The following is a 24,143-nucleotide window of genomic DNA, read 5'->3' as shown; positions in this document are numbered from 1 at the left end:
GAACACCCCTATTGTATTTGCCTCCACCACCACCCCAGGCAGCACATTCCAGGCACCCACCACTCTATGTAAAAAAAAACTTGCCCCGCACACCTCCTTTGAACTTATCCCCTCTGACCTTCAATGCATGTCCTCTGGTATTAGACATTTCAACCCTGGGGAAAAGATGCTGGCTGTTTATCTATGCCTCTCATAATCTTATAAACCTCTATCAGATCTCCCCTCAGCCCCTGCTGCTCCAGAGAAAACAGCCCAAGTTTGTCCAATCTCTCCTTATAGCACATGCCCTCTAATCCAGGCAGCATCCTGGTAAACCTCTTCTACACCCTCTCTAAAGTCTCCACATCCTTCCTATAATGGGGTGACCAGAACTGAATGCAATACTCCAGATGCAGCCTAACTAGAGTTTTATAAAACTGCAGCATAACTTCCTGACTCTTGAACTCAATGCCTCATCTAATAAAGGCAAGCATGCCATATGCCTTCTTTACCACCCTATTAACCTGTGTAGCCACCTTCAGGGAGCTTGAACTTGGACCCCAATATCCCTCTGCTCATCAACACTGTTAAGGGTCTTTCCATTAACAGTGTACTGTTCCTTTACGTTTGATCTCCCAAGGTGCAACGCTTCACATTTGGCCAGGTTAAACTCCATCTCTTCATTTCTCCGCCCATATCTGCAACTGATCTATATCCCACTGTATCCTTTGCCAGTCTAATACGCTATCCACAATACCACCAATCTTCATATCATCTGCAAACTTACTAACCCACCCATCTACATTTTCATTCAGATCATTTATATACACCACAAACAGCAGAGGTCCCAGTACGGATCCCTGCGAACACGACTAGTCACAGACCTCCAGGTAGAATAAGTCCCATCGACCACTACCCTCTGTCTTCTATGAGCAAGCCAATTCTCAATTCAAACGGCCAAGTCACTGTGGATCCCATGCATCTTAATCCTCTGGATGAGCCTCCCATGAGGGACCTTGTCAAACGCCTTACTAAAATCCATGTAGACAACATCCACGGCTCTACCTTCATCAATCACGCTCATCACCTTCTCAAAAAAAAACAGATCAATTTAGTAAGGCATGACTTGCCCCACACAAAGCCATGCTGACTGTCCCTAATTGGCTATGGTTTTCCAAATGCTCATAAATCCTATCCTGAAGAATTCTCTCCAGTAACTTCCCAACCACTGACGTGAGACTCACCGGTCTATAGTTTCTAGGATTATCCCTATTTCCCTTTTTGAACAATGGGACAACATCAGCTACTTGCCAGTCTTTCGGGACCTCGCCTGTGACCAGAGAGGACACAAAGTTATTGGTTAAAGCCCCAGCAATCTCACCTCTTGCCTCTCTCAATAACTTGGGGTATATCCCACCAGGCCCTGGGGACTTATCCACCTTAATGCTCCACTACCTCCTACCTCCTTCTTTATCTTGAAGTGCCCTAGCATATTAATACGCTCTGCACTGATCTCCCTATCCTCCACATCTTTCTGCTTGGTAGATACTGATGCAAAGTACTCATTTAGGATCTCACCTACATCTTCCACTTCCAAGCACATATTCCCTCCTTTACCCTTGACTGGTCCTACCCTCTCCCTCATTACCTTCTTGCTCTTGAGGTATGTGTAGAATGCCTTGGGATTCTCTTTAATCCTACTTGCCAAGGACTTTCCATGGCCCTTCCTGGCTTTCCTAACTCCCTTCTTGAGTTCTTTTCTGGCTTCTTTATAATCCTGAAGGGCTCTGTTTGATCCTCGCTTCCTAATACATTTTCTTTTCCTCATGGATAGACCTAATAAATTTTGCCCCATTAAACCTCTTGCACTACGGAGGTCTCAGTCTATATTCGGGAAGTTGAAGTTCCCCATGACAATAATTCTACTGGTTTTACACCTTTCCCTAATCTGCCTGCATATCTGTTCCTCAATGTCCTGGTGGCTGCTGGGGAGTCTGTAGTATAATCCCATTGTTCATGTCAGCTCGTGAAAATTTTTAAAGCTCTTCCCACAGACCAAACACGTGATCTCTTGTCAGGGCAAATCCATTGATGTGCCAGATGGTCAGAGGATTGAGTGAATACTCTTCTACACACAGCAGGGGAATGGCCTCCCCTATTATGAACTCTCTATTCCAATAGGAAACTCAATGGAGTCTATGCATGCATGGCCACCACACCATACGTAGGCTGGAGGTGAATATACCCACAGAATGCATGCAATTTGTCTGAGATGTAAATTGGAGCTACTGGTCACTGTGGATTGCCAGTGTACTGTGCCTTAGAGCATGATATGCATGTAAACCTACATCCATGCAACTCTTGCCAAAATCGCAAAAGCTATCCTTCAAAGAGTGGGCAATGAGTTGACGTGCAGCTGCACATCTCAAGTATTAGTTAAGTTGAAAATCAACAAATTCTGTAAACAGCTCAGGCTAAAATGCTTGTATTTTACACAGGTCACTGGAGATAATGTACGATCACTGGCTCTCTGTGATTTTGATGGTGATGGGAAGAAGGAGGTGAGTCTATATCATCATTCAAAAATATAATTCTCAACTGAGAAAAAAGTGGAAATTTGAAAAATATTCCAAATCTTAATCATTATTTATTGTTAAAGGATGATGTGTGAATGTTGTTCACCTTTGTGTATGTAAGTAGGCTTATGTACCCCTCAGCTGTTCTTAACAGTCATGAATATCCCAAATCTAAACAATGTATTTGGTAAAGAACAGTAAGACCATTCAAGCTCAAGTTAGAACAAGTTAGATCTAGCGCGATGAGAAATGGACTGAGAAACACATTACATTCCTAACAGTGTGTTTAATTTTTTTTACAGCTTCTGGCTGGCTCAGAGGACTTTGACATCAGAGTTTTCAAAGATGATGAAATTATGGCAGAAATGTCAGAGACAGAAGTAAGAAGCAATCTCTCTTAAGTGCTTTGAAAACAAGTTCAAAATCAATAATTAGTGATGAAAACTTCAAATAGTTCAGTGAATTCTGCAGCAATGTTGAGCTATTCTTCAATAGGAAGAACATGGGTATCATAAAGTTATTTTCATATCTTTCCACATATTGTCCAAGTCTGCTATCAGAGTGCCCTGGTAAACTGAAGTCAATGGCAGTCAAGGGGAACTAGTCCAGCAGTTTATACTAAAAGAAGAGGATTGTGTTGGTTGGAGATCAATCATCCCATAATTTCAGGAATTCTTTAGGACAGTGTCCTATGCCCAGCCTTTTCAGCTGCTTTTTCCACAACTTTCTTTCCATTACAGTTCAGAAGCAGGGATGTTTGCAGGTGATTGAAAAATGTTCAATTTCATTCACAGCTCCTCAGCAAATGAGGCAGTCCACGCCTGCATGCAGCAAGACCTAGACAATGTTCAGGCATGAGCTGATCAGTGGCAAGTAACTTTCCTGCCACAAAAATGCCAAATATTGATCATCTCCAACAAAAGAGAGTCCAACCACCTACCCTTGACATTCAATAGCAGTACCATTACCAGGTCCCTCACCATTAATGTGCTGTGATCACCATTGATCTGAAACTCAACTGGACTAACCTGATCAATACTGTGGTTACAAGAGCTTGTCAGAGGCTGGGTATCCTAACCTATGGTGATTGAATCACCTCCTGACACCACCAAGGCTATTCCATCATCCATAATGCTCAAGTTAGGAATATAATGGAATACTCTCCACATGTCTGAATAAGCATAGCTCCAACAACTCGCAAGAAGCTTGACACCATCCAGGACAGCAGCCCACTTTTTGGCTTCCCATTCACCACCCTAAACATTTATTCCATCCTACACTGGTGCACGTTGGCTGCGATGCATACCATCTGCAAATGCACTGCAGTACTTGCCCAAGAGCACCTCACTAACCTGCAACCTCTATCATCAGGAAGGACAAAGGCAATAAGTACATGGGAATACCATCACCTGCAGGTTCCCCTCCACAACCCGCACTGAAAATATATCGCTGGTCCTTCATGGTTGCTGGGTCTAATACTTGGAACTCTTCCAACAGCATCATAGGAGTACCTTCACCAGAAGGGCTCCAGCAGTTCAAGGCAGCGGCTTTTGAGGGCATTTAGGGAGATGCAATAAATTCAAGCCTTGTCAGCAATGCCCAAATGCCAAAAATGAATAGAAAAGTATTAATGGGTCACACAGGATTTATGTGATGTGCTGTTTTAGCTGATTACAGCCAGGCTAATGATGAGGTGCAATAATTAGTCTCCAGGTGGCAACAGAGATAAAGCTACTGAGTTTCTTCCACCATTTGTCCATTAGGTCCTGAAAGTGCATGTTGATAATGGTTAAGTGAAGAAAGACCTGTTCCAAACCATGGTAATAGTACTGCTAATGAATGTCAAGAGTCTCTTTTGTGGGAGATGGTCATTATTTGGCATTTTTGTGGTAGGGCCCTAGGAGTACTGAGTGACAGAGAGATTTAAATGCACAAGGATCCCTGAAGGTGGCAGCACAGAACAATAAGATAGCTAAGAAGTCCTCCAGGATACATGCTTTCGTTAGATGGGGTATAGATTATAAAAGCAGGGAGATTATGGAACAACTTTGTAAAAACATTGGTTAAGTTACAGCTGGATTTAAGTGTGCAGATCTGGTTACCACACTATAGAAATGATGTGATTGCAGAGCAGATTGTCTGGAGTGTTGCCTGGGATGGAACACTTCAGTTACGAGGGGAGACTGGATGAGCTGGATTCTCTTTTATTTATTGAAGTGGAGAAGACTAAAGTGGGCCCTGATTGAGGTCTATAAAGTTAGGTGGGGCAAAGACGGGGTAGATAGTGAGGAACTTTACCCCATAGCAGAGGTGTCTAAAAGCAGAGGGGATAGGCTTAAGGTATGTTTAGATGAGATCTGAGGAAGAATGTTTTCACCGAGAGGGTGGTTGGTATCTGGAATGCACTGTCTGAGGGGCTGATGAAAGCAAAAAGAATATTTAAGAAGTATCCAGATAAGCACTTGAATTGTTAAGACATTGAAGGCTATGGGCCAAGTGCTAGTAAATGGGATTAATTTACTCTATGGTCAACATGTACATGTTGGCCTGAAGACTAAATCTATTGACTGGCTAAGAATGCACCTGACAATATCTTCAATAAGACAGTTATTGAACTTGGCTCATGCTCTCAGAGTAGGACTGAGGACCATCTCCTTGATTGGAGATGGGAATTTAAAGAGAATGTAAAAATCATATCTTCAGTATCCTGCTCCATTACAAAAGAAAGCCAGGTGAGATTTTGTAATGCTTTTGGCAGTGTTGTTTTCTAAGGACTAAGACTGGTGCTAGGACTCATCACAAAGGTTACAACGTAGTGGGAAAGTGAGTGATTGCTGCTCTGGGAGGCCAAACTAAGTTCAGTTTAAAAACTGTTATGCCTTGAATAAGAAGGTATGGAATCTCTAAAACATATTTGGCAAAACAAATACATACTATTGTGTTAGGTGCTTCAGTGACAGTGTTGCACTGAAATTTCCTGTTTCATGCTATTTATGCAGATGCTGATAGTTTGACAATTTCAGTGAACCTTGTTCAAATCTTTTTGTTGCATCATTAACAGGTGCATTGCACAGTAATTAGACCCGGTGGATAATAGAATCCAGTAGTGTCTAAGACTTGGCTATTTTCTAGAGTGCTACCGTTTTGGGTTTCTTTCACAAAGGGAACCTTGCCTTGATTAACTAAATTAAATGTATTTTTACCCTTCTCCACAATATTGAACTTTTCTGATGTGCAAGTATTCACATGTAGACTTCATTCTCAGCAAGATTTTGCCATGTCTGTATTTTCCCTTTACAGGTTATCACAGCACTGTGTCACATGCGTGGAAGCCGATTTGGATATGCCCTGGCAAATGGCACTGTAGGAGTGTACGACCGAGCTACACGCTACTGGAGAATTAAGGTGCATGATATATAGTTGCCTTGCAATGGCCACGTTTTTACTCTCTGACTGTAAAATGTGAATAAATATATTGGGAGTATCAAAGAAATTGATTAGCAGGAGTATTTGAAATGATCAGAGTGGGAAACTTAATTTTCCAAATGTGTCTTGGAGTCTCAATGATTTAGCGGGTTAAACGGAGAAGATCTTTCCCTCTGGGAACTGAACTTTCCCACCTCCTGACTGTTATGTGAGCAGTTATAACCTTTCTCCACATCATGGCTGCCAGTTTATAACTAATTGTGTTTAATTATCCATATCGTTCAAGAATTACAGAATAGCTGGTACGAGAGTAGAGAAGACATCACGTTGATACAATTGGTGCATCATCCAAGGATAAATCTCAGGGACTTCGTTGGGGCACATTAGGGAGAGTTTTATTTTGCATCTACTGATCTTGGCCTACTTAACAGTTAATACTTCAGCATTAATGAGCATAAAATTTGCCAATTTAACAGTTTCATTTAATAATTTGTTCTCTGTGAGCTGCTCTTCACCTGTACAGCAATATTATTCAAGTTTAATTCTTCCCCCATGGCACACCGGAACCTGACAACACAATGAGTTATGTTCTCCCACTACTGCAGCTGTCCAGATGAAGGGTCTCAACCCGAAATGTCGGCTGTCCACTTACCTCCACAGATGTTGCCTGACCCGCTGAGTTCCTCCAGCATTTTGTTTGTTGTTCCAGATTCCAGGATCTGCAGCATCTCTTGTGTCTCCACATTAGTATTTCTTTGCACCAGTTGCTGGGAGAGATGTGAGAGTGCAGCAAGTGTACTGCTGAACCTTTTCATGTGACTACTGCCAAAAAATACCAACAGCTGAAACTCTTTCCTCGAGATCAGCTTTCATTATTATGCATTTGAATGCATCTGATTTGAATTTGGTCACGAGAGATTAAAGTGCACTGCAAAAAGAGAAGTCAGGCATGGCCAATAGTAATTATTAATTACACTATACAAGACAGAAATGGTTTTAGGCTTCAGTTTATCCAACCCTATCAGAATATCCTGCTATTCATTTATCTGTCTTGTACTTACCTGACTTCCTTTAAAGGCAACCGTGCTATTTATTTAAACTACTGCATGTGATAGCGAAGCTCCACGTGCTATGGTAACATCTAGTAGGAAGAACTTGGTTCACCACTTAACTAAAGGACTATCAAAGGCAAATGGAATGTATTAATATGAACTTGTTGCTGTGAACAGTGGGTAGAAAAGTAAATCAAAGGGGGACATTACAATCTCAAATTTTGAGTTTTAACTACTGTAGTCTGGGGTACCTATAATAAATTGCTCTGAAGGAAATTAGAAAAGAGAAAATATAATTTAGCATTAATCTTGATCAGGTTTAACATTAAGATTAATCTTCTAATGGAAGCAGAAAACTTCTTGTTGCCCTTACACAAATGCAGAGTTCCAGATCCATATTTTTTAATCAGATAATCTTTCTCAGTGATTTAATTAACTTGATATTTCTATGCTTTTCATTTTATTTTGCAGTCTAAAAATCATGCCGTGAGTATTCATGCTTTTGACTTGAACTCGGATGGTGTTTGTGAGTTGATCACAGGCTGGTCAAATGGGAAGGTGAGTCATCGTTGTACAGGTGCCTCTGTTAAAAGAAGGTATGAAAAAGGTAACGTTGATTGTTGGGCAGCTAGTTTTAAGATGGCAAATCGATTTTAGGGTCATACAGTTTTGCATAGTATCAGAAAACATGGGAAAACTTTGAGCAAAAGGTTTTGCTTAGCCCATGATTGGGTTCCATTGATACCTGTGTAATGTTTATTATGTAGACTTTTCGTCTAGTTTTATTTTTCTCATCATTAGTTCCTGGCACATGATAGGGACTGTGATATATGGTACACAGAGCTATGACTCAGAGTCTTTTGAAAGCACATTGCAGTGATTTAGGGTCTTGTGATAAAATAGTGGAGCAGCTGTGGACATTGTGATAAATCGCTGCATTAATTCAAGGACTAGTAATAAACTACAGCAGTGACTTGACCGGAAAATCATGACTAGTGGTTTAACATCTGCAGATTTAATTAGAATTTGACACTGGACTTGTTACAACACTGAGGAATTGACATCTAAACTATATAACTAAGTTTATCAAACTGATAAATGTGATATAACTAGGCTATGACATAATTTGGGCTGTTCTAAGGCATTTATGAGGGAATATAACCAATGCTGCAGAATCTGATGCAAGGTTGGACTGTTACAGTTCCACTTCAGGCAGTCTGGCACAAGTTTTTGATGGTTGAGAGCACTGACCTGGTTTGATTGTGGTATACAGGCAGTTCCTGGGTTACATTCCTGAGAACTGTCCATAAGCCGATTTCTCCATCACTGAGAAACATCTGTTTTCCATAGTAACCCATATCACAGTGCTTTGCATACATTTGCTATAGCTCTTTCATTTCAATGAATACTCACCCTAACACTTGTCCATAATAAAACTAATAGAATATATACTATATCCAGTCATTAAAGAATACCATAAGACATTCTATTATTATTACTTGGTTGAAAAATGTATGGGAGAATTTGCATAAATTTGGATTCCTTTAAGTCAGGTCATCCATAAACAGGGAACCCTGGTAGTTGCTTTTTGCTAACTTACTTTAAATAATGAATTACAGAATATAGAATTATAGAACTCTCTACGCCCTTTCTTGTAAGATGACTAGTTGCTCGGTTAGCAAGTTTTCATTTTTCTGTTAACTTGTTCTCTGCCTTCCTTTTATTTTAATTGGGCACATTGTCATCTTGCTCCTACTTGGCTTTTTCAGGCATTTCAGACAAGCCTGTTCCAATCTGCATGCAGCACAGCCACTGGATAAGGATCTGTGACTGAACCTGCAAATCTCAAAAGATCTGTGACAAAAATTCAATAACATATATGAAAAATACGTGGATAGCATTGATAGAATGCAGTAGCTGTTGTTTGGTGGTGATCAGAATCAGATTTATTATCACTGACGTAAATGACATGAAATTTGTTGTTTTGCGGCAGTAGTACAGTGCAAAGACATAAAATTACTATAAATTACAAAAATAAATGACGTATTAGGAAGGTAGCTGTTGCTTGGATTGGAAGTAATGTTACTCAGGGGTCAGTGCATCTATTCTCCAAATCCACACTTTTTCTTCCAGTGTTGTCCATGAGCAAAATGGCAAGTGACCAGTCTAACACTGTGTTCTTTCAGTCCTATAACTGCAGTGCAATAACCCCAGGAGACCCCTAAAAGTAAATTTGAGGTGACTAGCCTTGCAGTTTTATTCCCTCTGCTGCCTTGGGTAACTGTACCATCCCTGCTCCCATTTGATATTAACTCCATGTAAAGTTCATCTTTGCAGCATTGCATCGCATTGCTCTATGTGGTGCTGTATTGATGGTGATGATTGTTTTTTCATAACTACTTGGTCTTGGGTTGTATTTATTGCATTCCTTTACCTTGCACTTTTGGTGCTTATTTCAGGAAGGGTAAATTGGAGAAAAGCATTCATTGTGCTAAGTGAGAGTAAATGAGAAAGAGCTGCAAATTTGTTATTACCATTCACAGAAGTTGTAACCATTAACAGAGAGTGTATTTGATAGATTGATGCACGTAGTGACCGCACTGGTGAAGTCATCTTTAAAGATAACTTTAGTTCCTCTGTTGCTGGGATTGTGGAGGAGGATTACAGGATGGATGGACAGATGCAGCTCATCTGCTGCTCAACAGAAGGAGAAGGTAAATATAGATTTCTTTTTTCCTGTAGTGTGAATGTGGACCATTGATTTGCTATTAATCCTAATGATTCTATGAGTTTTATAAGTGTGTAAATGACTTTTCACTGTACAGTGGCAATTTGAAAGAGTGAAGCAATTGATTAAAAGCAAAATATTGGGCTTCCCTGAAATCACATGAAGATATACCAATCAGAAGGAATGCATTTGAATTCCTGTTCTCTCCTGAGTTTCTTCATGCCAAAGCCCTGCTGGTTCTAGGGCAAGAATGAATCAGAGAATTATGGAATAGTGTGGTACAGAAAGAGTTTTTTTCCCCTTATTATTCACGTAGGCTCAATAAGAGCTGCTTGGAATAAATCCAGTTGCCATCTCTCAGTTCAGTGCCTTTTCGGTCAAGGCATATCAAGTAGTCATATTGAAAGTCTGCTATCCTTTCATACACTGACTTGCAGATTCTTACTGTTCCTTGGGTAAAAATGATTTTCTTCAACTTTTGTATAATCATTCTGTTAATCCTCCTTCTTTAAACTGATGCTTTTTAATTCTTGACCTTTTCTGAGGGAAGGGGGCCTTCCTTTCACCCCAAATCATGTCTGTAATGTGGTGACCAGAATTATATGCAGTACTCTAGCAGTGCTTTATACAGTTCAGATAAGACCCCCATGCTCAAAGGCGTATCTTGTATGCCTTCTTAAAGCTACCTGCCTTGCTGCCAAGAATAAGTGGACATGAACAGTGTACCATTTCAGTGGTACACTTCTCAGTTCATTCTCCCCAAGTGTGTTACCTCGCACCTCTTCTGAATGAATTCCGTCTGCCACATTTATGCTCATGTGATGATCCGTTAACCTTTTCTTGCAAGTTACATCTTTTTTCCTTGCTTTCAACAACACTGACCTATTTCTGTATTATTCACAAACATTTTTATTATAACCCCTATGTATAAGCCTAAATTGATGATATATCAAGAAAAAAAGAGGAATCCTGTACAGAATCTTGCAGACTCGAACTGTAAAGCCCCTGAACAACTGTTGATAATTCTAGTTTGCTTCCTACCAATGTACAATTTTGGATTGAATATGCCACTTTCCCTTGTATTCCTAAGGCATTCATGTTCCTGTTCAGTCTGCCTTGTGATATCCCATCAAATGCTTGCTAAAATCCATGTAAATTTAGTAAATTGTCTTGTTATTTACACATGTGCCGAGGTACAGTGGAAAAACTTTGTTTTACATGCCATCCAGACAGATCATTTCATCACATCAGTACATTGAGTAGTACAAGGGAAAAGCAATAACAGAGTGCAAAATATAGTGTTATAATTACAGAGAAAGTACAGTGCAAACATACAATAGGTGCAAGGCCATGATGAGGTAGATTGTGAGTCCATTTATTGTACAAGAGGTCCGTTCAATAGTTTCAAAACAGCGGGATAGAAGCTGCACTTGAGACTGGTGGGACGTGCTTTCAGGATTTTGTATCTTCTGCCTGATTTGGGGGTGGGGGTGAGGGAAGAGAAGAGAAAATGTCCGTAGTAGGTGGGGTCTTTGATTCTGTTGGCTGCTTTACCAAGGCAGCAGGAAGTGTAGACAGTCCACGGAGGGGAGACTTATTTTTGTGATGTGCTGAGATGTGTCCATAACTCTCTATAGTTTCTTGTAGTCTTGGGCAGAGCACTTGCCATACCAAGCCATGATGCTCCTGATATAGATGCACCTTAGAAAGCATCCTAAAAATTGATGAGGGGCAATGGGGATATGCTGAAGTTCTTCAGCCTCCTGAGGAAGTAGAGGCATTGGTGCGCCTTCTTGGCCATGGTGTCTACGTGGTTGGACCAGGACGGGCTATTGATGATGTTCACTCCTTGGAACTTGAAGCTCTCAATGGTCTTGACCTCAGCACCGTTGATGTAAACAGGAGTTTGTGCACTGCCCCCTTCCTGAAGTCAATGACCAGTTCTTTTGTTTTGCTGACACTGAAAGAAAGGTTGTTGTCATGACACAATGCCACTAGGCTCCCTATCTCCTTCCTGTACTCCGACCCATCCTTATTTGAGATTCACCCCACTACAATGGTGTCATCTGCAAACTTGTAGATGGAGTTAGAGCAGAATCTGCCCACGCAGTTGTGAGTATACAGGGAGTTAATCATGGGGCTGAGGATGCAGCCTTGTGGGGCACCAGTGTTGAGAATATCATTCCAGAGGTGTTGCTGCATATCCTTACTGATTGTGGTCCGTTGGTCAGAAAATCAAGGATCCAGATGCAAAGGGAGGTGTTGAGTCCCAGATCTAGGAGTTTGGAGATGAGTTTGCTTGGAATTATGGTATTGAAGGCAGAGCTGTAGATTACATCAAATGTATTATTCTTATTGATCTTCCCTGTTAATCACTTCAAAAATTTCAAATTAGTCTGATATGATATTTCCTTAACAAATCTCTGCTTATTGATTAGTCTGTGCCTATCTAAGTGTTATAGTGTCCTCACTTTTTTCTACTAATTTGACCAATTCCAGTGTTAGACACAATGGGCTGTGATTATCGAGTTTGTCCCTTCCATTCTTCTAAAATCAGAACCATGTTAATTTCCTTTTTGTTCACTGGTGTCATTGGATTGAAAATGATGGTCTGAGCTCCTGCTGTGTTCTTGTTTCTCTTAACCACATTTTAACCAGGCCTATGATGTGTACCTTTAAAGATAAGCGCTCTGTAATCCAGTGGTCATCAATGCTGGAAGACGGACTGCCCTAGGTCACTGTACAGAAGAATCAACCTTTGACACAAAGCAACTCAACTAACCTTGTTTAGATCAATCAAAGCTGGAGGAAGGTTAACATTTCCTCTCTCTGTGCTTTTCATCCTCCTTATCTGTGTTGTCCACTTTGTTTATGAAAGTGTTCATTTAGAACCACACCCATGCTTTCCAGCTCCATCTAGATGTTACCTTATTGGTATCTAATAAATCCTCCTATATCCTTTTGTTAATCCCTTGTTCTTTTTGCATGTGCAAAGTGTTTTTGGCTTTTCCTTGACTTTGTTAACCCCCAGTAGTGTTCTCATTCCATGCTCTTTGCCTTCCTGATGTTGATTTTAAATTCTATATTCATGATGGCTTTCTGCAGTAATGAGTACTTAGTATCTGGTGTAAATTTCCTCTTCTTGCATTATCCTTTGGGAACATTCCTGCAGCTGTACTCCATCCAATGACTCCTGGCAGTATTATGGTATGAATATCAGGTGGTGTTGAAATAATCCTACTGAAACAAATCAGGACTGATGCAGGGTTTCGACCCAAAACATCGACAGTTCCTTTCCTCCCGTAGATTCTGCTCGATCTGCTGAGTTCCTCCAGCATATTATCTGTGGGCATACGTTGCCCACAGTTACACATGAAGAATACCCATGGGTGAGATCTGCATTTCTTTCTTCAGTGTCTAGAGCAGAAACAGAACACTGGAATCACTGGTCTAAATTACTTGTCTCCTGTTCTGTAGTTCGAGGCTACCTGCCTGCCAGTTGGGAGATGAAAGCAAATTTGATGGACACATATGCAGAACAAGACTTAATCCGTGAGCTGAGTCAACGGAAACAGAACCTCTTGATGGAGCTCCGTAACTATGAGGAAAATTCAAAGGTTGGTTCTTCAGAGAATGTGGTTATTGTAGTCAGTTATGTCAATCCCTTGGAAATCTAATAACTGCTGTAAGTCATGAGAATCAGCGGACTGATTATATTTCATATTTTCTCACAGCATAGGAGGCCAGTCAGCTCACAGAGTGTAGGCTGACTCTCAGTACATTCTGATCAGTTCCATTCCCCCATTTATTTCCCTGTACCCTATTGTCTCTCTCATGCCCATAAACTCTCTACCTCCTCCCCCACCACCCCCCCTCCCCCACCCCACCATCCGCCATTCCCTGATTCACCTGCCATCCATTTACACCAGGGATAGTTTACAGGAACTAATTAAGCTGTATACCTTTAGGGTGTGGGAGGAAACAACAGAACCCAGAGCAAACCTTTGTGGTCACAGGAAGAACATACAAACTCCACACTGATAGCTAGTGAGGGCAGGATTGAACCAGGGTCACTGGGAGCTGCGTGTCAGCAGAACTGCTGCATCATTGTGCTTCCGAACTTCAGTGCTACTTCTCTGCTATCTTCACTCTAATTATGAACATGGTAGAAAAATAAGTTTATCTCTGATTTTCATTCTGCCTATTTCTAATTTGCAACATCTAAAAAATCTATCCCTGCCAATGAAGTGTAAAATAATATTTAAGTCCTGCTATACCTAGTCTGACAGTGCCCAGTAGACTTGCATACAGAGAGCTTTTCTGCGTGTGAAATCTGAGTGTTTATGTTTGGCTGGGATTTTCAGAATCCAGATATAGGCCATAAATGGAAGAGTAACTGGCAGAAGTGTAAATGGGTGACTGTGGATCAAGAAATCTGGTTACACTGTTAACTATGTACATGTTGCATTTGTGTCAGATTGCCTTGAGTGCCCTTGGAGGGGAAGGGGATGGACAAATGGGTGTCATTCCAGCCAACACACAACTACAGACAAGCTTGTCTGTTAACGTGGGCACTAACGGCCAAAGTCCACATGTGGAGCTGAACATTTCTACATTCAATGGTAAGTTTACCTTGAGACATGTTGAGATAGAAATTCCAGGAAATAGCTCAAAGGAATTAAACCTTTTTGTAGTCAGGGCTATAGTTGCCATTATTAAACTGCTACCTTTAAAATTTAAAGAAATACATTTCCAACGATTATTATTACAATCATGTTTTTGATGTATTTGTGTTTTTAAAACTTTTGATTCTGAACATTGCTTTCTTTCAAATTCATTATTAATCCATGTGCAGCAAACCTAATGTTGGGAACAAGTGGAACTGGGACAACTGTAGGATTATGTTGGAGAAAGAGCATGGGAGTTCTTCCAGATGTCCTGGCCAATGTGTAGCCCTTAAACAACTTTCCGAAAATCAGATTGTTTGGCTATTATCACATCACTTGCTTGATCGAATGACTTTGTTGTATGCAATTTGGCTGCCAATTTTCTTGTCTTTCTTGAGCATTTCATTGGCTATGGAGCACTTTAGGTCATGCTGAGGAAGTGAAGAAATTATAGAAATGCAAATTTTTCCCATTTTCTGGAAGCTCCTTGTGATAGTCACAAAATTACAACTTTGTTTTCGGTTACATATTCACCTTTATACTTGCCAAACATTTTTTAAAAATCTGATTGGAAGACATCACAAATCTTTAGTATTTTCTCTATGGGCAACTTGTATGCTGCAAAGACCACTAGTGACGTTAGCTCTGACAGCAACATTGAACCTAGCAACATCAACTGTCAAGTAGTACATCAGCCTTATCTGCGGTTGACATGTCTGTAAGCTCACTGTACCACTGGTGCTGCTCAGTACAATGGCTTACAGATTCGCTTTTCTGAGGGCAGAAATTGAAGGATGTGGAAATGAATCTGGGTGTAGCTTTATCTACTACATCATTGTGGTATTGAAAATTATGTTTTAGTGTTACAGCTGCAGCGTTTATCTATCAGCTGTATTGAATGGGTGGAATGGGGATTGTTTCCCAGGTAGGCTTTCTGTGGTAATAAATCAGCTGGTCATGCATTACAGTATTGAACACCTCTGGTGTTTTTAACCTACTGCTGTCTAATATCAAGAATCTAAATAAAAATGGAGATTATGGATATGTTGTTTGCCAAGATCTCTTGAGAGAGGACAGTTCCATTTATTTCTAAAAATGTTTAGATTTAACCATAATATTTTGCACATTTAATCACACATTTTTACATCTCTATTTATTATATATTGTATGTATTTTATTTGATGTTACTAGATTTTTATTTCAAAGCGCTAAAGATAAATTTTACATTATTGCAAACATAAGTAAGACTAGTGCTCCAAGGAAGAAATCTTTTGTGTCTTTGGATGAGCTGGTTAAGGTAAAAGTAACTCAAGCACTATGGTTCAAAAGATGAAATTGAAGACATTATTCTTCTCGAAACAGTCAATGAAAATATGATGAAGATTTAAAGGACAATTTCATGTATCCATTGGGACTCCAGTATGCCATTGGTTGGAGAGACATTACTGCCCCTACCACCATGAATATAAACTCATGAGCATGGAGCTCTGGCTTATTTTTCCATTGATTGTATGGTTGGAACTTAATTCCCATACTTGAAGCTCCACAGTTGATATTTACAAGTTGTATAGCTTACGTTGTACTTCATTACCTCTATATGTGAAGGGCAAACCCATGAAGCTATGTATTACCCATGTTCAACAAGGCACGTAGTTATGATTGGACTGTCATTTCATCATAAGGGGCCGGGTCAAAGAAACTTGGACACATTTTCATGGATGTAACCAATCATTTTTGTAAACTACTTTGTGTACTTAGCAAACTTTGTCTGGTTAAGTATAGGCAATTTATTTGGATGTATTTGCAGTTCCCTCGTATTACAGTGAGTCTGTGTTTTCATATAGACACCATCATTCGGGCTGTACTTATCTTCGCTGAGGGTATATTTAATGGAGAGTCTCATGTGGTTCATCCCAGTGCACACAATCTCTCCGGACAGATCCAAGTTCCCATCGTTCCGCCTAAAGATGTACCAGTGGATCTGCACATCAAGGCTTTTGTGGGCTACAGAAACAGGTGAGCAGTGGGAGAAGAAACTGGATGAGCCCTGTGTAGATTGAATGAAATGTAACTTACAGATGTCCTTTTATGTTGACTACAGACAACCATATTCTTGAGTCACGTTATGATGAAAGGCATCAATTTAATTGTAAACTCTGTTTCTGTCTCCACAGATGCTGCCTAATCTACATAGTATTTCTACCATTCTCTGTTTTAATTTTAAAATTGTGCAAGCATTTATGTCTTATTTACAGTATCTGAGATGTATAGTTATACTTGAGATGTGAAATATACACTGTAACAAGGTGGCACAGCAAGTCAACACCGCACTTTGAGCATGGAGTCTTGTTTTTGTGTAGACAGCTTTTGGCGACAAATGTTTTGTATTTGGTCTGTAAGGTCACCATATGAATAACAACTGTCTGCAGTTTACTTACAAGTGAAATATGAAGCACAACTGCTCATGTTTGAGAGAGCCTGCACTCACTCCATATTCTAGGGAGGCTGGGCTTTTTCTTGCTGCAGTAAGATTGCCACCTCCTTGTAACTTGGGAACGAGAGTAAGCAGTGGATGTCGAGATGGCTGGCTTCCACTGAGCCAGAAGGCTGTTGTTTGAAGCTCAGCTGGAGGATTTGAGCATACATTCCATAATCATGTTCCAGTGCACAAATCGGAAGATTCTGTTTTGAAGAGGACTCCACCTTTTGAACAAAATATTCATGATTAGGTGCGTGCTCAAGAATGAGTGGTGTGTTTAAAGATGAGACTGGAGGTGTCCTTAAAAAGAGGTTGACATTTGAATGTTGGATTATTAAAGAACAGGTGGAAAGGGCAGTGAATTGGGATTTAGAGATGGAGATATTATAATTAACAAAATGGCAAGCTCAAGGGGTTGAATGGCTTTTTTGTGTTCCTGCGTTCATATTAATTGTGTGCCTTTAAACGGGATCTGGTGTGCAAAATTTCCTGTAGTGCTTGTTGCATTACAGTCAATGCTTTTCAGTGTGCTATGGTTAATTGCACGTGAACAGTGTGCGTTAGAGATAAATATGATAAGATGCTTGCTTTTTCTGTTTGAACTGATGTGTATCTAACACTGTTGGATGTTATTAAGTGAATCACTATCTCATCCTATATGTGACAGTTGACAATGTTCAAATGGCAAACTGCCAAATTGCTCCATCCCTACACAAAGGTATAAAGCATAAGACTCGTTGGTATACTGAAAAAGCCTAACAAATGCATCGAGGAACACTTTTGAAGACCTGAGTGAAATATAAAAAGGCGATCATGGGAGACCCAAGACAAATAATCTGAAGCAGTGTTGAGAAACCCCACTAAGTGTATCAGTATCTCCATAGTGTCTTGAATTATAGAAATAATTCACATGAGTTAACTTTGCTGCAGACAATGTTGTTCATTGATAGTTGGGAATGATATTGTCATGTTTTTGCTCAGCATGCAGTTTCATGTGTTTGAACTGACAAGACAGCTGCCACGATTCTCAATGTATGCACTGCGCACTCCAGGAACTGCTTCTGAACCACGGAGTTATGTCACCTTCACAATCAGTGATCGCATGCAAAGGGTAAGTTGAAAGCACTGACATGCATCATGTTGTGACTTGAGTGGGCATCAGTAAGGTTGATTGACAATGAGGTAAGTCAGGATAGTAAGTGTCATCAAAATGTGATTCTGAATGATGGCGAGAGAGGGAAAGACTGAATTGGATAAGGTTTAGAAAGTTTCCAGATTGTTGCAAAGAATGAGTTAGAACTAGAGCAATGGAGTAAAAGATAATGTTGAAGAAAACAATTGTAAAATGTAATTGTGATTTGTAATTTATAGACAACACAAAACTTGGAAACCTAGTTCTGGGCTCTGTAATTTAGGAACACATGAAAACCTAGTAACCTGTGAGTAGGATTATGATAGACTCCAAGGAGATAGGGACAGGCTGTTGAAATGGGCAGTTAGGAGGCAGATGAAATATAATGTTGAGAAATGCAAAGTGTTATATTTTGGTAGAAGAAGGAGACAAGGCTAGATGACACAATTCTAAAAGTACAAAAACAGAGATCTGGTGGTTCATCTGCATAGTTCATTGAAAGTGTCGGGGCAGATTGAGAAAGTGGTTAAAATGTACATGGAATCTGGGGCTTTACAGACAGAGAATACAAGAGCAAGGACATCAGGATGAACCATAACAAAATACCAGTTAGCCCACAACTGCAACGTTGCTTAGTTCTGGGCACTGTAATTTAGGAACACGTGAAGACTTTAGAAAGGGTGAAGGAGTGATTTTCCAAAATTATTTCAGGGATGAAGGATTTTAGTTATGTGGATTGGAGAAGCTGGCATCGTACTGCTTGGAACAGAGGAAGTTCTAAGGGGACCTGATGGAGGTATTTAAAATCATTAGGTATATACATGGAGTTTTCGGAGAGAAACTGTTCCCAGACAGAGTGTGCAGAATGTGAGAGGTAATGTCAAAGAGGCCTTGGGTCAAGAGACTGTAGATGCTGGAATCTGAAGCAACACACAAGATACTTAATGGGTCAGGCAGCATCCATGGAGGGAAATGGACAGTTGACATTACAGGTCAGGACCCTTCACCTGGGCAGTCTTGGGAAATGTTGCTGACCATTTTGTGGATGACACACACTGCAGTCTTGGTGGGCCACCCTTGGAGGGATAAGGTGCCAATCAAGAAGTCTGCTTTTGGCCTGGATGGAGTCAAGCTTCTTGTGTTGTGTTGTTCAAGCTTAAGTTATACAGGAGAGTGGGAAGTACATTGACTTGTACCTTGTAGATGGCTTTGACAAATCAGGAAGTTAGTCACTTGCTGCATTTCACACAGCTTGTGATAATATTTATGTGGGTAGTTCAATTAAGTTTCTGATCAAGGTATCAATGGGGACTTGATAATGGCGATGCCATTGAGTTCTAAGGAGAAGTGATTAGACCCTCTCATGTGGAGATGATCATTTCCTATCATTTTTGTGCAGGGAATCTTACAACAATTCCACTCCAGTAAGTCAGTCATCACTGCAGTATCCTGCTTATAACATTTGCTTTGTAACATACAATTCCCTGTAACACATTGGTCCCTATGAATTAATGTGATTATCACACAATACCTTCCCTCTTACTGTGGCTCTCTGCATGTTTTATTTTCTCTTACTAGTTCCTACTCCCAGTATTGTACAGTTAACTCGTATGCGTTATGAAGTACTGTCATGAAACATACTTCACAAATCTCTCTCTGTCATTCCACCGTTGTCCCAGCCAATTTCTTTTCCTTAAAGACACTTAAGTTGCTGCTGTGATATAAACTTTTAAATTATTTTTCATTAAGTTATCTGTATGGTTCCAATGATGGCATTGAACTGCAGAACTATTGTCCAGTATTATGACTAGTTACTAATTATATCACCTAGAAGAACAAGGGACATCCAAGGTCCCTTGGCTTTCCTTTGGAAGGGAGATGAGGATGGAGCAGATGGGTTTCTGATAGGAAATACATCTTCTGTTACAGTCGTCCAATTACAGTTACTGAATTCACAGGTCTCTGGTGCTACTTGGACCACTAACTGATTGTAATTATTGTACTCACGTTTAAGGTGTGATGTGTATGGAGCTGTGTTGTGCTCACTCCCCTCTACATTATTTGCTGTTCCTGTTACAGGTTGTAATGTGGATAAATCAGAACTTCCTCTTACCTGAAGATATTGAGTGCCCAAGTGTGCCATTGGAAGTCTGCTTCATGTCCCTGAGAGATAGCGGGCAGCTGAGTATTAAAATGAATATGAATGGAGAGGTAATGTTGCTTTACTAAACTGACAAAACAAAACTGACTTTAAAAATTGATTTTATAAATACAAACTGACAAAAATCTACAGAGACCAAATATCTGTACTGCCTCCATGCTAGTGTAACCCAAATTAATCTTACACTTTTCTCTCTAAATGTATTTTCCTCCACTTCAAATGTTCCTTAAATCATTAGGTTTTTAATATGGATTGGTCTCCCATACTTCTCTCCATCTCAGACTTGAAGGATGATAGAGCAGTTCAATAAGAATTTGAAAATGTTAACTGAAGTCAAAGATTTAAAGAAATTCCTCCAAGTCCAACAACCTTCCCATCCCTGATGTGCAGCCAGTCCTTGATCTGCCCACTGCACCAGTTGGTATCCTCCGAGCCTCCCCTCCCCTCCCCTCCCCTCCCCTCCCCTCCCCTCCCCAAATCAACTGCTGCGTCCCTTCTCACACACCTCAGTTTTACATTACCTGCCCCTTATTTTGCAGCTATGTCCCCTTGTTCATGTCTCTCCCATGAGTGAAAAATCTCAACATCTACCCTTCAAGCCCTGATATGTAATGTTTGAATAAGGTCAATCCTAATTGTTCTAAACTCCAAGGAATGCGGACTCAAAACTCCAGCCACTCTTGATAGGACACCCCTCTCATTCCCACGAATGAGCCTGGTGAATCTCATTTCAGCTGCCTCCAATGTTAGTATATCTTTTTTTAAGGCAAGGTGGCCAAATCTGTGCACAGTATTCTGGGTATCCTGTATCCTGCACAACTGTAACAAAACCTCCCTATTTTTAAACTTCAACTCCTTTGCAATAAAGGCCAACATGTTTTTTGCCTTTTTATCTACTTGTTCAACCTGCCTTCGAGCTTTTTGTGATTCATGCACTAGAATATGTAGTTCCCGCTGTACTTATTTGCAGACTCTCTCCATTTAGATAACAATCCACCTTTGGATTTGTCATACCGAAGTGCATGACTTTGCACTTCACTATATTCATCTCCCTTTGCCAGGTTTTCGTCCAATCTCTGAATCTGCCTATATCCCGCTGCAGAATCAGTGTCTCATCACAACAGGCTTTCCACTTATTTTCCTATCATTGGAAACCTTGTACTTCGTTCCCTCTTCCAGGTCATTAATGTAAATAGTAAACAATTGAGGGAAAGGAACTGATAGCTGGGGTGGTCCACTAGTTACTTCTCTCCATCCTGAAAAAAATCCATTTATTCTTTGTTTCCTATGTGACAGCAAGTTTTCGATCCAATTAAAATATTTTTGTTTTTGCATTTATGGAACCTGGTTTCAAGTCTGATCCTGTACCAGGAAATGAAGATCTTCTGATAGAGGACATGGTGGTATTTACATTGAATATAGCATTTTGTCGAATAACACTTAATATTAACATCAGAAATAGGAGCGAGCTAAGTTATCAATCCTCCTCTCATTTAATAATAAATAATGCAGCATCTGCTTCCAGTCCCCGTATCTCTTGATTTCCTTAAAGAGAGAACCTATCAGCTTTGAGTACGTGAAACAACTAAATAGGTTACCCACAGACCTTAGGAGGATTCACAACCCTGTGAAGTAAATTTTCTTCATGTCAGTCCCCTTTATCGTGAGAGGTTCCTCTGCCTGCAGAGTCTTGAGCCTGGAGGCAAGCAGTCTTTGAATATCTACCCAGTCAATCCATCTCAGAGTCAGATGTATTGTGATGAGATTACATCTCATTATTCTAAACACCAACTCAAGCTGTCCTCCTAGGACAACACCTCAAAGCAGAACACAATTGAATTAATCTCTACTGTACACGGCAAGGTATCGTTTCACCAGAATTCTATAAATCCAGCGAGATTTCGTTGGTTTTGTAAATAAAACTTGTTATAAAAGCCTTTTCCCTGATATGATTTTGATCACTTCCCTGGTCAATTTTTCCCAACAGGTCACCATTAGAACAGAGGATATTGATCTTGCTGGTGAAATCATCCAGTCTTTGGCATCGTTTCTAGCTGTTGAAGACCTCCAGGTAGAAGCAGACTTTCCTGCTTACTTTGAAGAGCTGCGCCAAATACTTGTCCAGGTAAGTGCATTACTCATTTAGTAAGTCTCAATTATCTATGCCAGTTATCAGTATTTGAATCATGGGTCAGTTCATAAATATGTCCATGAAAATTTACTTCATTTATATTCAAATTGGAGATTCTTGGAATGAACCAGAGTGGCTGCTTACATCAAAAATGTGTTAGAATCAATAAAACAGGTGTTACTTTCTCCTGCTGTTGGTGGTAGTAACCTGAGCCAGCAGCCTCTAAAACTTGCAGTCATTGTGTTTGTTTATCCACAGAGGAAATGTATATATTGGGTATCAACTATTTAGCTTTAAGAAAGTATTTTACAACCTAAAGATAGAAACAGAAAATGCTGGAAATGCTCAGCAGGTCAGGATACCCGGGAACCAGTCTTTCAGCATCTCCCGTCAATCCATTCCAGAGTCTCACATATTACGATGGGATTACATCTCAATATTCTAAACACCTGCTCAAGCTCTCCTGTTTGCCAAAAATCATTATTGCTTGGGCTTGTTGATGGTGTATGGTGGTGACAGGTTGGGAGAGGATAATTGTTTCATAATGTTGACTGTAAGACCCATTTTGTCATGTGCATCAGTGAATGAGTCAGTTATGCCTTGGAGCTCAACCTGCAAGTGTGTGCAAATACATACTGCAGCTCTTGACCACTTAGGTAGGGGTGACCTTGGCTTTGGAATGTAATCATCAAAGGGTCAGTAGATCCCCACTAATTCTGAAGTTTAGCTAAATTCCCATGGGACGTTTGTTGGTAGTGAGGTGCAGCGTTGCAGCAAGAAAGTTTGTAAAAAATTTCAGGGCAATGCCATTGTCTTGTTTGACATCAGTCTTCATTAAGATTGACTCTGCTGTTGACTCATTGGTTGGGATCATGCTTGCATGCCAATGTGAAACAATAAGATGGAAACGAATTTCTGTAGGCAGTCAAATTCACATCTTCTGATTAAGCATTTTATACCTTTCAAAACTTAACAATTTTAGATATTTAGCCTTTCAGTTTAGTATTGGCCAGTTCTGATGAAAGGTCATCAGCTTTTAATGCTAACTCTGGTCCTCTGTCCCCACAAATGCTGTCTGACCTGCTGAGTTATTTCTCACATTTTCTGTTTTATTCCAGATCTTTAGCATCTGCAATGATTTGTATATCATGGTTCCTAAAATTCTCTCCTCTCTCCACAGTTTTCATTAATTTCCTTCTACTTGCATCTCCCCCACACAGATCAGAGACTAACATGCCTTCACCATCCATTCCCAGTGGCACCACTGCCACGTTTGCTCTTCATTCTCCCTTGCTCCTCACCCTATTGCAGACATTCCTGTTGTACTCTCCACTTCGCCCCCTTCTCTGCAATTTAAAAATATATTTGATTTCTTACTTTTCCTATTATTAATGAAAGGTTATTGATTTGAAATGTTGACTCTTACTCCCTTCATAGATGCTGCCTGACCTGCTGAATATTTCCAGCATTTCTGTTTTTTTCAGACTTCCAGCATCTACATGTTTTTTCTTGTCTAGCAATTGTTATTCTGTTGTCTTTTGCAGAAATGTATTTTCTTTAACTGTATTTGCAGCGTAACTTTAACTGAGAACAATGGTCCATGTCAATAGAATGGTCAAATTCACATTAAACTGGAAGAGAGCTTGAAATAGTATCAGATTAATTAATTTAAAACAAAATCACAAACTCTTATTTATCAGTTTTTAAGGATGTGACTTATTTCAGCACGTGTTCCTATTCCAGTGAGCAACTAATGACCAAATTAAAAAGCAGAACCGCAAAGATAATAATCATTGGAACATTCTCTGAGTT

General features: G+C 40.1%; 1 protein-coding gene across 3 annotated transcripts in view; it reads left to right on the top strand.

Moving 5' to 3' along the window:
* The window catches only part of bbs2 (Bardet-Biedl syndrome 2), a 52,984-nt gene that overhangs the window by 17,834 nt on the left and 11,007 nt on the right, over nucleotides 1-24,143 (top strand). For all 3 annotated transcript variants that reach the window (XM_052027979.1, XM_052027978.1, XM_052027980.1), the window contains exons 5-15: nucleotides 2,478-2,540; nucleotides 2,858-2,935; nucleotides 5,856-5,960; nucleotides 7,505-7,591; nucleotides 9,612-9,747; nucleotides 13,239-13,378; nucleotides 14,239-14,383; nucleotides 16,273-16,444; nucleotides 17,889-18,018; nucleotides 20,119-20,250; nucleotides 22,188-22,325. In XM_052027979.1, coding sequence (XP_051883939.1) covers nucleotides 2,478-2,540; nucleotides 2,858-2,935; nucleotides 5,856-5,960; nucleotides 7,505-7,591; nucleotides 9,612-9,747; nucleotides 13,239-13,378; nucleotides 14,239-14,383; nucleotides 16,273-16,444; nucleotides 17,889-18,018; nucleotides 20,119-20,250; nucleotides 22,188-22,325 — 1,326 coding nt within the window. The remainder of the gene's footprint in view (nucleotides 1-2,477; nucleotides 2,541-2,857; nucleotides 2,936-5,855; nucleotides 5,961-7,504; nucleotides 7,592-9,611; nucleotides 9,748-13,238; nucleotides 13,379-14,238; nucleotides 14,384-16,272; nucleotides 16,445-17,888; nucleotides 18,019-20,118; nucleotides 20,251-22,187; nucleotides 22,326-24,143) is intronic.

This window comes from Pristis pectinata, chromosome 13, assembly GCF_009764475.1.
Source record: "Pristis pectinata isolate sPriPec2 chromosome 13, sPriPec2.1.pri, whole genome shotgun sequence".
NCBI lineage: Eukaryota > Metazoa > Chordata > Chondrichthyes > Rhinopristiformes > Pristidae > Pristis > Pristis pectinata.
Note: the sequence above shows the minus strand (reverse complement) of the source record. Positions and strands in the feature narration are given on the sequence as shown.